This window comes from Desmodus rotundus, chromosome 2 (assembly GCF_022682495.2).
Source record: "Desmodus rotundus isolate HL8 chromosome 2, HLdesRot8A.1, whole genome shotgun sequence".
In the NCBI taxonomy this organism is placed as follows: Eukaryota; Metazoa; Chordata; class Mammalia; order Chiroptera; family Phyllostomidae; genus Desmodus; species Desmodus rotundus.
Window position 1 is genome coordinate 89655579 of NC_071388.1, and position 14150 is coordinate 89669728.

The window sequence follows — 14150 nt, forward strand, 5'->3', positions numbered from 1 at the left end:
GAGAGAGGGAAAAGTACATATTCACAATATGTTGAGATGATTAACTTTTGGATGTGAACAAGTTGAGGCTGGAGTGAAAGAACAAAAGTCAAGGTTCTTTTGGTCCTGATTACATGATGGGTAATGAATGTATGAGCCAGGTGGGGCAACTGAAGGTTAAAGGAAGAGACAGGTTTGATATATGTTGCAAAAGTCAAATGCAAAGTTTTGGTAACTGGTTGGATGTAAAGGGTGAGGGAGAAGAAGAATCTAAATTGAATCCAAGTTTTCAATTTGAGTGACTGAGTGAACTATTAGCAGAAATTCAAGAGAGGTACTTTAGGGTGCGGGCAGCATGAGTGGCTGGGCTTGAAAACGTGTAATTTGGTGTGTGAGCTGGCCATTAGGCGGAAGACCACAGCAGGAAGTCGGGAACAAAGCTGGAACTGTTAGAAGAGTCTGGGCTAGAAGTGAAGGTTTGGGTGTCATTTGTGTGATGGCACTGTGTTGAACTCGGGGAGTGAATGGAAAGGTTGGAAAAGGCAAAGAATAGAGATCCTTGGAAATCATTTAAATCTGGAACAAGAAGGAAGATGAGGAGCCAGCAAAGGAGATAGAAAGAGAATGTTAACAGAAGGTTGGGAAAACCTTGAAGTGTGTTCCCAACCTTCTTGGAAGACAAGGGAATGGAAGGTTCCAGAAAACAGCCAACTTAGCAAGCCCTCAGAGAAGCCAGGAAGAAGAAAGCCATTTGGAGTTGTTGATTCGAAGGTTCTAAGGATCAAAAGTAGCAGTAGAAGGACAGGAAGTGGCTTTGGACGGGAAGAAGGGAGTAGATCACAGGAGACCAAGCAGTGGGACTGGCTTGCAAGAACTTGATGGCAAGGAAGAGAAGACAGGGTAAGAGAAGGGAAAAGAAGACTTGAAAGGGCAAAGCACATAAGGGAAAGTGCTCTGTTTTGATCTTCAGGGAAAAAGTACCACTTACGTCTATTTTAGACAGAGATAAAGGAGCCATAGAGAGGGGTGAGTGAAGATGCATAGGTACTAGTGGGCAGTAGCAGCAAAAACACTTTCTGTGGCAGAAGTCACAGCAGGAAGAGGTCCTAAACTTCTAACCCTATCATAAAACAAACCGGAAATCGTGGAGCTGCCCTCTCTAACAACTCCCACACAGCCATTCTCTTACAGAAGAAAGGGAGGACCGATGGAACAGGGTTTTCTCTTTTCCTCTTCAGGACGAGTGCCTAAATTTAATCCACACATCCCCGGCAGAGAGAAAAGGAGCCCTTGCTATAGACATTCTTTAAAGAGTGAAATAACTTCCATCGGGCATAAGAAGGTGAAACTTTGATAATGAACTTGGTGTGTGAAATATTAGGATTTTTTTAAATCAGTATTATTTGCAGGTTGCATATCTGGTAAATATTCTATGTGCAGGATAGAGGAGAGCATTTTATCCTATTAAAAAAATGGTTCAAGTACCAATGTTATTTCCCTCACTCTATATGAGGCAAAAGCTTCCTGGGGAAAAAATAAGTAGAAAGGCAAAACCATTGCTAGTAGTTAGAGTGAAGGCTGGTGTTGACTGCTGTCAGCCTAGGTAGGACAACCGCTGTAAAGCATTCAGCAAACAATCTGCTCCATTGTCCTGTCCTTTCCTATCAAGGGGAGGGAGGGGGCAGCTCTGGACACAGGATGTCAGAGAGGAAGGGGGGCAATGGGAAAGGGAGCAAAGAGATAAAGAGAGACTCTGTTCCCAGGGAATGTGCCAGCCCTCCCCCTTCTGTGGGATGGGCTGGGTACCATGTGTGTCCCTGTGTATTCAGAAGTGGTCCCTGGGGCCCCATCACTGTCACATTGCTGCACAGCCCTCAGACTTGGAGAAAAGCGTTAGAGGTTGTTAGCACTTCTCCCTCTGGAGATGAGACTGGGCTCAGCAGCAACAAGACAATTCCAGAGAGGATTTGCCTTCCCTCCCCTGGTTGGATGAATGGCTGTTCCCTGATACCCAGGGAAGAATGAAGTTCAACGTGTGCCTCGCGCTGTATACTGCACGCTCAATCCTGAACAGCCGGACTGCTGATATGAGTTAAAGAGAAGAGAGAACTGGCTTTTCACTATCTACATATAATGTATTCATAATAAATCTCGCAGTGAGGAGGTATAAAGATTTCCCATTTCTGTACAGCCAAAGGAAGCAGAGCATTAGGCAGGTATCCAATGAGTCTCATTAGCAGAAACAACCAATATGGAAAATCCAGGGAGACTCGCTCCACATTTCTAGTAGTAACAGCAATTTTTTTACCTGAAATATGCTAGTAATTTTCTTGCTTGCAACTTGGCTTTGCCTAATGATTGGTAAATATCTTTTTTCTTAATAGTTACTGAATATTCTCCATGTTCTAGTACTACATAAAAATAAAGCATTGCTTGTCACTTTTTTCCTTTTCCACTTTATTTCTGAGAAGATAAAATAGTAAAGCCATCCCAGAATGACTTATTTGCAAGGAAATGGGAATAATAAAGCATAAAACAGGAGAGTTCTGTAAAATTCTATAGTATGCATGAAATGCATACTCTTAATCCTAGTAACATGGACAACTGGTGAAACAAGGAACTAGTATGAGTTAAGCATTTAAATTCTAACGTGCATGGTAGTGGTTGGGAACATGGCTAATAGTGTCAGAACAAGGGCATTTTCCTCCTTGGTTTTGCTTGCAAAGCACAGCCACCTGTGCGGAGTCCCCAGTGTCGGAGCCAGTCACAGAGCTAACCTAATAATGATGGCTGACCCTAGATGGAAACCAGTGGCAAACTGAAAGGTTCTTGTTAAAGATAATTTTCACCTTAGAAATATTTTCTCACTATAGTTAGAACTGTATCTATCATGGCCTCTTATACTTTATAACAATAAGATCATCTCAGGGTCTAGGAGGAAACCTACCCTCCTATAGTTTAAGGCAGAGGAAGGAAACATGCATTTGATTATTTAATAGCAGATTCAACTCATTAAGAGATGAATTGAAAGAAGACCATATAACCAACCTGTGTTGAACTCCTCAGGATGTTTATCTGATCTGTTAAGAAATCATTCCTATGAAATCATTTTTTTTAATTTAATAGTTTTTATTTTTCAAAATGTACAGCTGCAGGGACTTGTTCATGCATCTTCACCAGCAGCCCGGGCATCCCCACCCTCGGGGTTTCTGGCGTAAATTGCTTGAGTTCTGTGCTTCAAAACCAGTTGAATAACAGGTCCTTCACTAAGGAGCTCCTGAAGGGCCACCCTGGCCAAGGAACTGCAATTGTCAGTCTCTCAGAGACAACAGCTGGAGTTGCAAGGTTGTAGTTGGGAACTTCCTTACAGTTTGTCATATGTTGCTTCATCAAAGAAGACTAGGTTATTGAGCTTTTCCCAAACTTTGCCTTTGGACCACTTCTTTTTGGCTTGCCCCCAGATTTATTCACTGGGCCTTTGTCTTTCTTGGCCAACTTTCCAGCGTTGTTTTTCTTCCTGTCTTCCTTGGACGGCACAGTGAACTTGGAGACAAGCTGCTACCAGTGCTACCTTGACACGACGCACTCTACGGACTCATTCTGTAAAATAGTATTTACAGGAGCATAAAAATAAGTCAGGGTTTTGTTTTCAAATTCTGCCTTTCCTAGAATGTGGATGCCATGCCATCCCAGCATTACCGAGGTGACACAGGGTTTTCATACCCTTCGTTCCAGGGACGGTTCTGTGAGAGATACTCAAGCAACCTCCAGTTTGTCTCTGTTGTGGTTATTCTTCAGCAAACCTTTGTTTTTCCAAAATTAGTTTGTTTCCTCAAAATGGCTTTCCTGAAATGAAATTAGGTGAAGTGGCATGGATATGTTCAAGCTCCTTTTTCCAAGTGTATTTCTAAATAGATTTCTGAAAGGGTATTTATTGTTATCTTACACTAGCAATATATAAGGATTATAGTTTTACCCCAGGCTTAACAAGCTGCTAAAAAGATGCCATTACTTTTATTTGTGCTTTTTTCCATTCCTAGCAAGCTTGAAAAATTTTGCAAATATTTGTTCACAATTCTTTGGTGTGTATTTGGCTCCTAATTTTTGTTTTGCTGTCGATTGACTTATTTTTGCCAGGTCAAGTCTCAACTGCTCTCCTCACCATTATTCCTTTGTGTAGGCTCCCATGATTCATTCAGTTACTGGGTGGATGAGAAGTCCCCCGTGGGACCTGACCAAACCCCGGCTATCATACGCCTCGCCAGGATCTCCTTGGTGAAGAAGCTAATGAAGAAATGGTCTGTGACCCAGAACCTGACCTTCCGAGAACAGCTAGAGGCCGGGATCCGCTACTTTGACCTGCGTGTGTCCTCCAAGCCAGGGGATGCTGACCAGGAAATCTACTTTATCCACGGGCTTTTTGGCATCAAGGTCTGGGATGGGCTGATGGAGATTGACACGTTTCTTACACAGCACCCCCGAGAGATTGTCTTCCTGGATTTCAACCACTTCTATGCCATGGATGAGGCCCACCACAACCATCTGGTTCACCGGATCCAGGAGGCCTTTGGAAACAAGCTCTGCTCAGCCTGCAATGTGGAGAGTCTGACCCTGCAGATCCTGTGGGAGAAGAAGTGCCAGGTAAGAGGAAACCGAGATGAGCTTCCAGGGGCGAGAACAGAACTATTTCTGCCTTTTCTACATCGCCAGCTATCAGACAGCTCAGACCAGGGCCCTCAGGCTAGAAGGCATAGTGCTTTGGGAATATTTAATACACTTACACACATTCCTGGGCTCTAGGCTAGCTCCAAGGGCTCCCCTGGATGCCCTTGAACTGGGGTGAACACCTGCCAAGTATTTAAAACTTTTTTGGCAACCTGTTTGGAATCCAAATTGACTTCAAGTGGCCTGGCCAGAACCAACCCAAGGCAAAGCTGTGAAATTGGACCAGTTGGTTATACCATTTTACTCTCTTCTGTAAAGTCCAATTTTTACCCTCCTGCTTTCCCTCAGGGACAGACTGTTTAATCCTGTCTTCAACTGAATGTCAGATAATCCCTGACAAAGTATTGCTTGCTAAGTAAAAGCATTACTGACAAAGGCATGTGAAGTTATCATTTCAGGTGTGTTAATATTTTAAAAGGCCATCTTTACAGAATTTGCATCATAGTTGGAGAGAGTTAAGGAAGGAAGAACCCGTGGGAGGGATACAGGCTAGGAGACTAACCCCCAGGTTGCTTATGCTGGGAGGAGCCCCCAAACCTAGACCCAGGAGGGACATACTCAAGAAAAGGAATGTGGGCCTTGGATGTATTCTGCTCTGATCCCACAGGATGGTACATAGTGGGAAAGAAGAGCCCCAGAAAATGTCAACTTCCAATTTAGACTCTTTTAAAAAAGGAAGAAAAAGAAAATATCTTTCATTCATAGTTGCTCACTTGCTCATCGATGTATTAACCAAAGCATCTTCAAAAGGGAGTTATTTTTGAACTTAGAGAAGAGCTTTTAATTAGAATTCAATTAAAGATTATTCACTTGCAAATACTTTTTGAACACCAAGTTTGTGCTAAGAAAGTACCAGTCTAAGCACTTGGGATAAATTAGTAAATAAAACAAAGATCCTTGACCTAATGGACCTTTCATTCATGTGGAGGGAGACGGCACCTACATAATAAACATAATACATTATATATAATGGCAGAAGGTATTAAGAGCTGTGAAAAAGAGAGTCAAGCATGGTGAGGGGGAGCCGGACTTCTGTGGGTTGGAGAGTTGGTCACAATTTTAAATAGGTTGATCAACACAGTCCTCATTGCAAGATGACATATAAAGGAGTTAATCACATGGATACTGGGGAAGAGCTTCTCAGTGAGGAACAAGGCAGTGTGGAGGCCCTAGCAAGAGTGTGCCTGACATCTCTGAGGAAAAGCAGGGGGCAGGGGCTAGAGAGCAGAGCGGCTGAGGAGGGCAGAGAGAGAATGGGTGATTATGTGGGCCTTGAGACACTGCGAGGACTTGGCTTCCACTGCAGGTGAGGAGGGTTCTGAGCACAGGGTTCTGGGACCTGACTTAGGTTGTAAGGCTATCTCTCTGGTTACCAGGAAGACACCTGGTATAGGCGCAGTGGAGCAAGTAGGGATACCAGGGAGGAGATTATTGGGGGAAGAGGTCAGATTGGGAACCTATCTGAAAGGAGAGCCGACAGGGTTGCCCAGCGGTTGGGGTTGAGGGTGTGAAAGGAAGTGAGGACTCAGGCGAAACTCCCGGTTGGGCCTGAGTAATTGGACATAGTGCACACTCCTGATAGTGCTTAAGGCCAGAGACTCAGAGGCTAATGAGTCAACTCTTAGCATCTGTTAAAATTTATCTAAGCTATTTCTCACAAAAAAGCATTTGTAAGTGATGGTTTGCCAAATATTTATCACACCTCTTCCTCCAAACATGAGTTTATATAAACTAGACTCAGGTCTCATGTGGAGAGATTTGTTCCCCCAATGGAGTCTCTCTCTTACAATACTAAACAATTGTAATAGCAACAACAATAACAGCTAACATTGATGGAGCCTTTACCTCATGCTCAGGATAAGGATTAACCCATTTAATCCTTTCAACTACACTCTGAGATAGGTACTTTGTCCTTATTCTCTCTTTACAGATTAGCAGACTCAGTCCTAGAGAGATTGAGCAACTTGCCTGGGAAGCACCGTTAGCTTGTAAGAGGCAAGAGCCGGGTGCGCCCCAGGCTGCTGGGCTCCCAGCATTCCCACAGCTCCTCGTGCTCTGAGGGCTGTGCACACGCCTTGGTGATTTCCAAAACTAGTGTCATAGATCATGCTAATAAAAACACTCTTTTTTTCATGAGCCCCTCCGATCAGGGGGTCAAGAGGGCTATCAGAATGGGAGAAAGGAGGGAGATCAGCAAGAGGGCTTTGGAGCCCTGGGATTCAGGCAAGGTTAAATTTCAGTGCAGCTAAATTTATGAACAGGTATCTATTATAAGTATAGCTTTATACTTTCATCCACAGGCAGTATTCTGGACGGGCTGCTGTACTGCATAATGAATTGTTTAGAAATCTGTGGGAGTAACAGGTGTCTCCATGAATAATGACTTTCTCACAGCACAGTGATGATCTAGCATAGCTTTTAAGTATGGGCTAATCTGCATCATCCACCTACAAATAAGCCTGAAATTATAAAGAAAGACGCTGTGACAACATATCAGAAAAAGGGAGAAGGTCATCCATTTGAACTGTAGGCTCTCCCTGTTTTCCTTCCTTTCCCAAAGTTTTCCCTGGCAGGTCTCTTCTTAAAAACAAAACAAAGAGATAGCAGAGTCCTCAGTCATCTGCCCCCACTGGGACAGGACCAGACTGGTGGCTAAACGTTAAATATTCATTATGCAATGAGATGCCTTGCAGATAAGCCCCTGAGCATTTTATTAGTACAATTTAATAGCAAGAAGTGTATCACCATCCAGTTACATTTCCTTTACTCAATATGCAGTTACATCACAACTCACAGATATGTATTTGTACATTAGTGGCTATGGGTTTTCAGGGTACAATGAATTAGAAAATTTAATCTACAAATTGGCACCATTTAGAATCTTACTGAGAAGGTAAGAATACATAACATTGATGAAATACAAAACAACCGATACACAGTTGCAAAATAAAGCTGCCTCAAATGTACTATATGAAGAAAGGGGGTTTTGTAATCAATCAATTGAAAGATAGTCCATACAATAGTCTAAATCTACATCCCAGGGGCCTCAGGAAAGGACCCATCCGAATAAGAGGAAGTCAGTGAAGGAATATTTCTCAAAGGAAATGAGATTTTAAATCGGAGTCTCAAGAGAAAAACTGAACATAAGTTGCTGAGCTGGAAGGGAAGGTATCTCAGAGAAAAACACAGCAGAGTGAGGTGGGGAAGAAGATGCAAAACACAGGCCCTGGGCAAAGGGTACTGGCCCTAGAATTCTGCAGAATGAGGGTTGGTTTGCTAGGCAACCCTCCTACTGTAAATAGAAGTTCTCCCTGGAACTTTTAGGATCAGATTGCTCAAGAAGGCTCTTGAGGAAAGGCATAAAACTTCTTTTACATAATTTGTACTTTTTGCATATTTCCCAAGGCTAAGTAAAGGGAAACCCTCTCCTCTCCTCTCCTGCCCTGACACTCTGCCCCAGCGCAGGCAGCTCGGGCAGTGGGTGGACGGCCCCTTCCAAAGATCGCAAAGCCCCTTGCCTCTCCCACAGTCCGGTTTACAGGTCAGCTTTCCTCACTCACAGACTCTGGAGACGCCAGCCTTCCCAACCAGCCAATTACATCGCCAGCAGGAAATCCTCCTCAATCTCCCGGACAATCTGCTTACAAGGAGCCTGTGATTAACCTCATTAACACACGTTCACTGCAGACATCATTAAGAGTCAGTCAGACATTACTCAAAACCATTAAAAACAAGAACAACTCTTAGCCTGTTCAGCGCTTCACACCTGGCACTCCCCACCTCTAGGCCTTCAGGAGCAGTTAGTCAGGCACCTTAGTTAGGAGCTAAACAGACACTGGAAACAAAACACACTTCCAGAGTCCGTCTAGGGTGCCTGGAGACCATGCTCTCCGGCCAGCTCTCCAAGGACTGCAGTCCAGGGAGTGTAAATAGTACACACACAGACATTCCTCCAGGTAGAGATCACTGGTGCCCCAAGGGGGAAACATACATTACTTCTAAAAACTTAAGCAGCAGGGCTCTGAATTGGGACAACCAAAATAGCAATTCCCTGTCCCTCGCCTGCCTCTCAGAAACTAATTAATGCTATGGATGTGGCTTGCTAATTATTTTCAAAATCACCAGCATCCTGAGAGGTCTCGTGGGAGACTCATCGCCTCCTGGAAGCCCTCCTGGCCTTGAGTATGCTCCTGCTGTCCCCTGGGAAGGATCATTTCATTCACAGTCGGCATGCACAATTGGAAATCTGTGTACTCCCGGTTAGTTCAGTGTGTTCATCTCCGCTCCAAGAGCTCAGTATCAATTCTGTGCGCATCTGAGTCATAACTTGTAGCCTCAGGGGTTCTCCACTTGGGTTCTGAAGAGTATAAGAAGTCTGAATTTTGATGGAAAAAAACTACGTATTTATTCCCACTAGCCTTTAACTGAAAAGTAGGCGCTTATGGATTATGAGTGCTGGCAGTCATGAGGTATGGGGCCCCCCACTTGTGACTTGTGCCTACAGAAATCACATATATTTCTGAATCACCTCAGTTACTGCACGTATCTTGAAATATCATTTATATTCACTAATTCAAAATTATAGACCTTATACTTACCACAAAATACTTTTATTTAATGTATTTATTATAAAACATGCATTAATTTATTACAAATTCAATTAATATATTGATAGCTCTATTTCCTTCTCATTGTTTTCCTTTGTGATCCTGTCTGTTTTATTTTAGGCATTCACTTCAATCATAGTCTGAGGAAGGATTCAGGATTTTACCATATTTCAAAATGCTGACAAAAATCAAGAATCTTCCAGTCAGGCATATGCAAGTGCTTTAGTCCTTGCTTATTGACTTTTCTAAAAATATATGTAATAATTTGAATTTCCATGTGTTTATACTTGTTGCCTTTCCTCCTAGCAATCAGCATAAAAGCCAAGGAGCTGATACTCACTTTGCTCATGAATTGCTCTCCTTTTTCTGTTTTGAATGTTGCAGGTTCTTATTTTCTACCACTGCCCCTTCTACAAGCAATACCCCTTCCTGTGGCCCGGAAAGAAGATCCCAGCGCCCTGGGCAAACACCACAAGTGTGCGCAAACTAATCCTCTTCTTGGAAACCACTCTGAGTGAGCGAGCCCCACGTGGCGCCTTCCATGTCTCTCAAGCGATTCTCACCCCCAGAGCGAAGACCATCGCCCGAGGCCTGGTTGGTGGCCTTAAGAACACTCTGGTTCACAGGTGAGAATTTACTTCCATCCCCAAAATAAAGTTTTTTACTTTTTTTTTATTTTCTTGAGTCTCTTCAGAATAAACAGCAGTAAAACCATATACTATGAGGATTTAAAATATAGCAACACAAACTGCCTTATATCTGAAAAAGCTGTGCATTTGAAGTAGCTTCATTAACTGTGGCCAAAGGCTCTCTGAATACTTTATGAAAATGTACACATTATACCGTAAATACTCTCCAGATTTTGATAGTAAAGCACAGCACTTTTAGCGAACCCCAGTCCGTTTACTTCTGGCTCGGGGTGCGTCCTGCTGTCGCCCCTGCCCTCCTACCCTCGTAGCTGTCCCAACCATGCACTTCCTTAAGAAGCATCCGATGTGACCATGTGCTAGGTGCTAGGGATTCAGAGACAACCCTTCAAAGATTTGGGGTGTCCTCCCTTCCACAGTGACAATGAGTCCCAAGAAGCAGCTTAGGATGCCACCCACCGTGCCATAGCTTTAAATACTTCCCCAGAGCAAAACTGACCCTGACTGTGGAATTAGGCAAGGGCAGCCCAAGAAACTTTGTACTGGATGATGTACTTTATGCTGGATACCAAGAGATGGTAAGTATTGTCAAGAAAAAGGATGCCTTATATATATGTACGTGTGCGTGTGTATATAATGTCTGTGTCTATATACACGTGTATGTATAAAGGGACTGTTAAAAATACATTTGGATATAGGGCACTCATTGCAACCCAAGCTGAGGAAGCTAACGTGCTTAGGTAACAAGGGAAGTTTACAAGCACCACTTTGGTTCTTGAGTTCCAGGTGGTGAGCACCAGAACTCGGACAGGGAAAGCGGCGCTGAAAGTCACGTCCCTGTCTGCGCGTATCTGCTCTGAGTTTGAGTAGCCTGACTTCCAGCACCCGGGGCTCCCCCAGCAGGAGTGTGGATAGCAAGAAGCGTGTGAACTTTTCTTTCTCGGTGACAGCTCCTGATGACGTGGCCATGAGCAAACCCTTTTTGTGTGGCTCTGCTAAGACTCGACTGAGTTATTTGTGCTGAACTTGAAAAGGAGCATATTCATAACCCAGTAATTTGTCTCTAAGAGTTCTAGAATCGTGAACTTTCATTTTCTACAATATGTACTCAAAGGGCGTATCCATGCCCTTTTCCTCATGCCTTCGGTAAATTTGTAGATGAACGTTATTCATTCATTCATTCACTCATTCAACATAGACTGAGTACCGAGGAGCAGCTGGGTCCATGGGTACCCAATGAATAATGCAGTCTCTGCCCTCATGGAACTTCGAGTCCATCAGGACAAATAAACACACAAATTACTAAAAACAGTGTGGAAATCACTGTTACAAAAGTCTGTCCAGATAACCACACTGATAAAGGAGAGGGCATACTTTATAATAAGGATAAGTTATATTTATATATTGTATTTTGAATATACAGTACCCTCTTGTAGATTATTTCCTTTCACTCTTAAATTAAGCCAGCCACCAGGAGGGTACGTTGTCTAGGACAGCGGTCCCCAACCTTTTTGGGACAAGGGACCGGTTTCATGGAAGACCATTTTTCCACAGACCGGGAATTGGGGGAAATAGTTTCAGGATAATTCAAGTGCATTACACTCAAGCTCACCTCCTGCTATGCAGCCCGGTTCCTAACAGGCCCAGACTGGTACCAGTCTGTGGCCTGGAGACTGGGGACTCCTGGTCTAGGGTACATTATTGTCTCCATTTCAGATGGGGCTCAGTAAGGTTCAGTGACCCAGACCCACACAGCTGGTAGAGTCAGTAATATGTGTCAACTCTGGACTTCCAATTGCTGGGCTGTTGCCCTTTTCAGTGTTCAGCAATGACTTGATATAGACATGTCAGAGTCCTGTTCCTTTCTGCTCCTCTGGCCTGTAATTGCCTTATTAGCACCTAAATCTGGTCAGATCTTACTGATGACAACTGTGAACCCACAAAGTCTCGATGCTTTCCATACACATAAATTCCCAGAGCTTTTATCTGGCTGCAGATGAAGCGCCAGGCTCTGGGACTTAGTGGTAACAATGGCGGCCTGCTCCCAAAGCCAAGGCGTCTCGTGTGCTGGAGCCCTCGCCCAGTGGCAGCAGGCAGATGTCTCCAGGACTGAAAGACACGTGGGCATCTCCACTCCCTCTGGTCACAAGAATGTCACGGGGATGCATCCTGCATTCCCAGGCCTCCACATCAGCTGAAGGAGGAATTCAGCTGTGGTCAAGACTTCATTCCCTAATGCCAGCACGACCTGTCATTTCCTCTGGGCTGTTGAACAAGCATAGGAAAGAAGCAGTTGTCACAGGGCCTTCTCCGGAATGTCAACACCCGGAAGAGCTGTCCTACCTGAGGCACGTGGGGCACTATCAGACTGGCTTTGGGCACCGGTTATCAGCTTACCCAGGAGAAAAAAGACAAGCTATATTTTCCTAAGATGTGGAGGTGCTTTTCTCGGCAGAGAGTTAATCCCACCTTACCCCAGCTCTCAAGTGAATTTGAGACCTGAGATCTTGTTTTATGGGTTCATTGCTCTAAAAGGAAGCTATGAATAGAATTCTGACTGAGTTTCTATGATAGTTTTCCCTAGACTATTAGAAACTGAACTCCTACTAAAATCAAATGAAAGGAAGTTTTGCCCAAGCCTGAGGTCAGAGCAGCCGTGGGACTGTAGAAGGGAACAGAGACTGAAGTCAGAGGACGAGATGTAGCCTGACTAGGTCCCTGCATGGTAGGGACCTAGTTCCCTGAAAATTATGTTCCCTGAATATTCATATGCTGACGCCCTAACCTCAGTAGCTACTAGGTGACTGTACTTAGAGACAGACCTTTAAAGAGGTGGTGAAGTTAAAACGAGGCCAGTTAGGGTAGAACCTAGTGCATGCAGTCTGACTGGTGCTCTTACAAGAAGAGGAAATTTGGGTACACAGAGAGACACCGGGGATGCGTGTGCACCGAGAAAAGACCCTGTGAGGAGACAACAAGAAGGTGGCCATTTACATGGCAAGGAGAGAGTCCTCAGAAGAAACCAAACCTGCCAACACCTTGATCTTGGACTTCCAGCCTTCAGACAGTGAGAAGATAAATTTCTGTTGTCTAAGCCACCCAGTCTGTGGCTTTTGGCATTTTTTTATGTCAGCCCTAGCAAATTAATGCAGTCCCTTAACAACAAAGTGGCCTTTAACAAGTTTGCTAAAGTTTTCTCACCAGTTACGTGGGGTCAACATTACCACATAAGACTGCAGAGTCTGTACATGAAACTGCTTACTGCAGTACCTAGCACAAAATAGGTACGGCATCCCTGTCCAAGGAAACGCAGAAACAGAGTGCAGTGGCCTCCAAGTCAAAGGGACCTTCCTAACCTGCAGCTCTGCAGCCTGTGGGGTTTGGTGCCCCGAGGCCTGCCAGCGGTACCTGGCTCAGCCTTCTCCACTGATCCGTCATCTTGGTAAATGTCAGGAGTTGAGAAAGTAAAGTGGCTCCTCCTCACAGAGGGTTCTACAGTTCCCTTTCCTTGTACATAATCCTGGTTATTTGATCCTTGCCTTGGTCGACACCTGCAACCCAAGCTGACAGAGAGCCTTTTGTCACCGGAGACTGCAGATGCCTGCCTTCCCCACATTTCTCTGCTCGGGCTCCGGGGATCCCCTGAGGTTTGGCTGGCTGGATAGCGGGCGTTACCACGGAGCCTTTCATTCTCATTTCCCCACGATCACCAGAAGATGGCGCCTGTATTTCATAGTAAAGCACCGACTAGCAATTTTTAAATAGTCTTAAATGGGTCAGTACTGCTGTGCCCTTCCAAGGACCCGCAGTGTATTCCATTCCAGGTCCCTGTCTCCACGAGAAGGCTGTATCTGGGGACCGCGTTCTCCGGCCACAACATTTTGCCGCCTGGGCAGCAGGATGTGACTGACCACTTTAGGAAAGTTTGTTTGTTTTTAATCCTCACCCAAAGATATGTCTACTGATTTTAGATAGAGAGGAGGGGACCCGGAGGCGGGAGAGAGAGAGAGAGAGAGACATCAGTGTGAGGGAGAAACACCCATCCGTTGCCTTCTGCACACTCCTCTATTTGACCATGATGCAAAACTATGAGGGCGCTTCACAGCGCCCGCCTCTCTCCTCCCCATGGTATTTTACATTTACTGCTAATATAGAAAGCATTGCACTAAATTGTCATCATTGTTTGTGTCAC

General features: G+C 44.5%; 1 protein-coding gene across 1 annotated transcript in view; it reads left to right on the forward strand.

Annotated features, from left to right (window-relative positions):
* Positions 1-14150, forward strand: part of PLCXD2 (phosphatidylinositol specific phospholipase C X domain containing 2) — a 47515-nt gene that overhangs the window by 25569 nt on the left and 7796 nt on the right. The window contains exons 2-3 of the mRNA XM_024578194.3: positions 4160-4620; positions 9696-9937. Of these exons, the coding sequence (XP_024433962.1) occupies positions 4160-4620; positions 9696-9937 (703 nt within the window). The remainder of the gene's footprint in view (positions 1-4159; positions 4621-9695; positions 9938-14150) is intronic.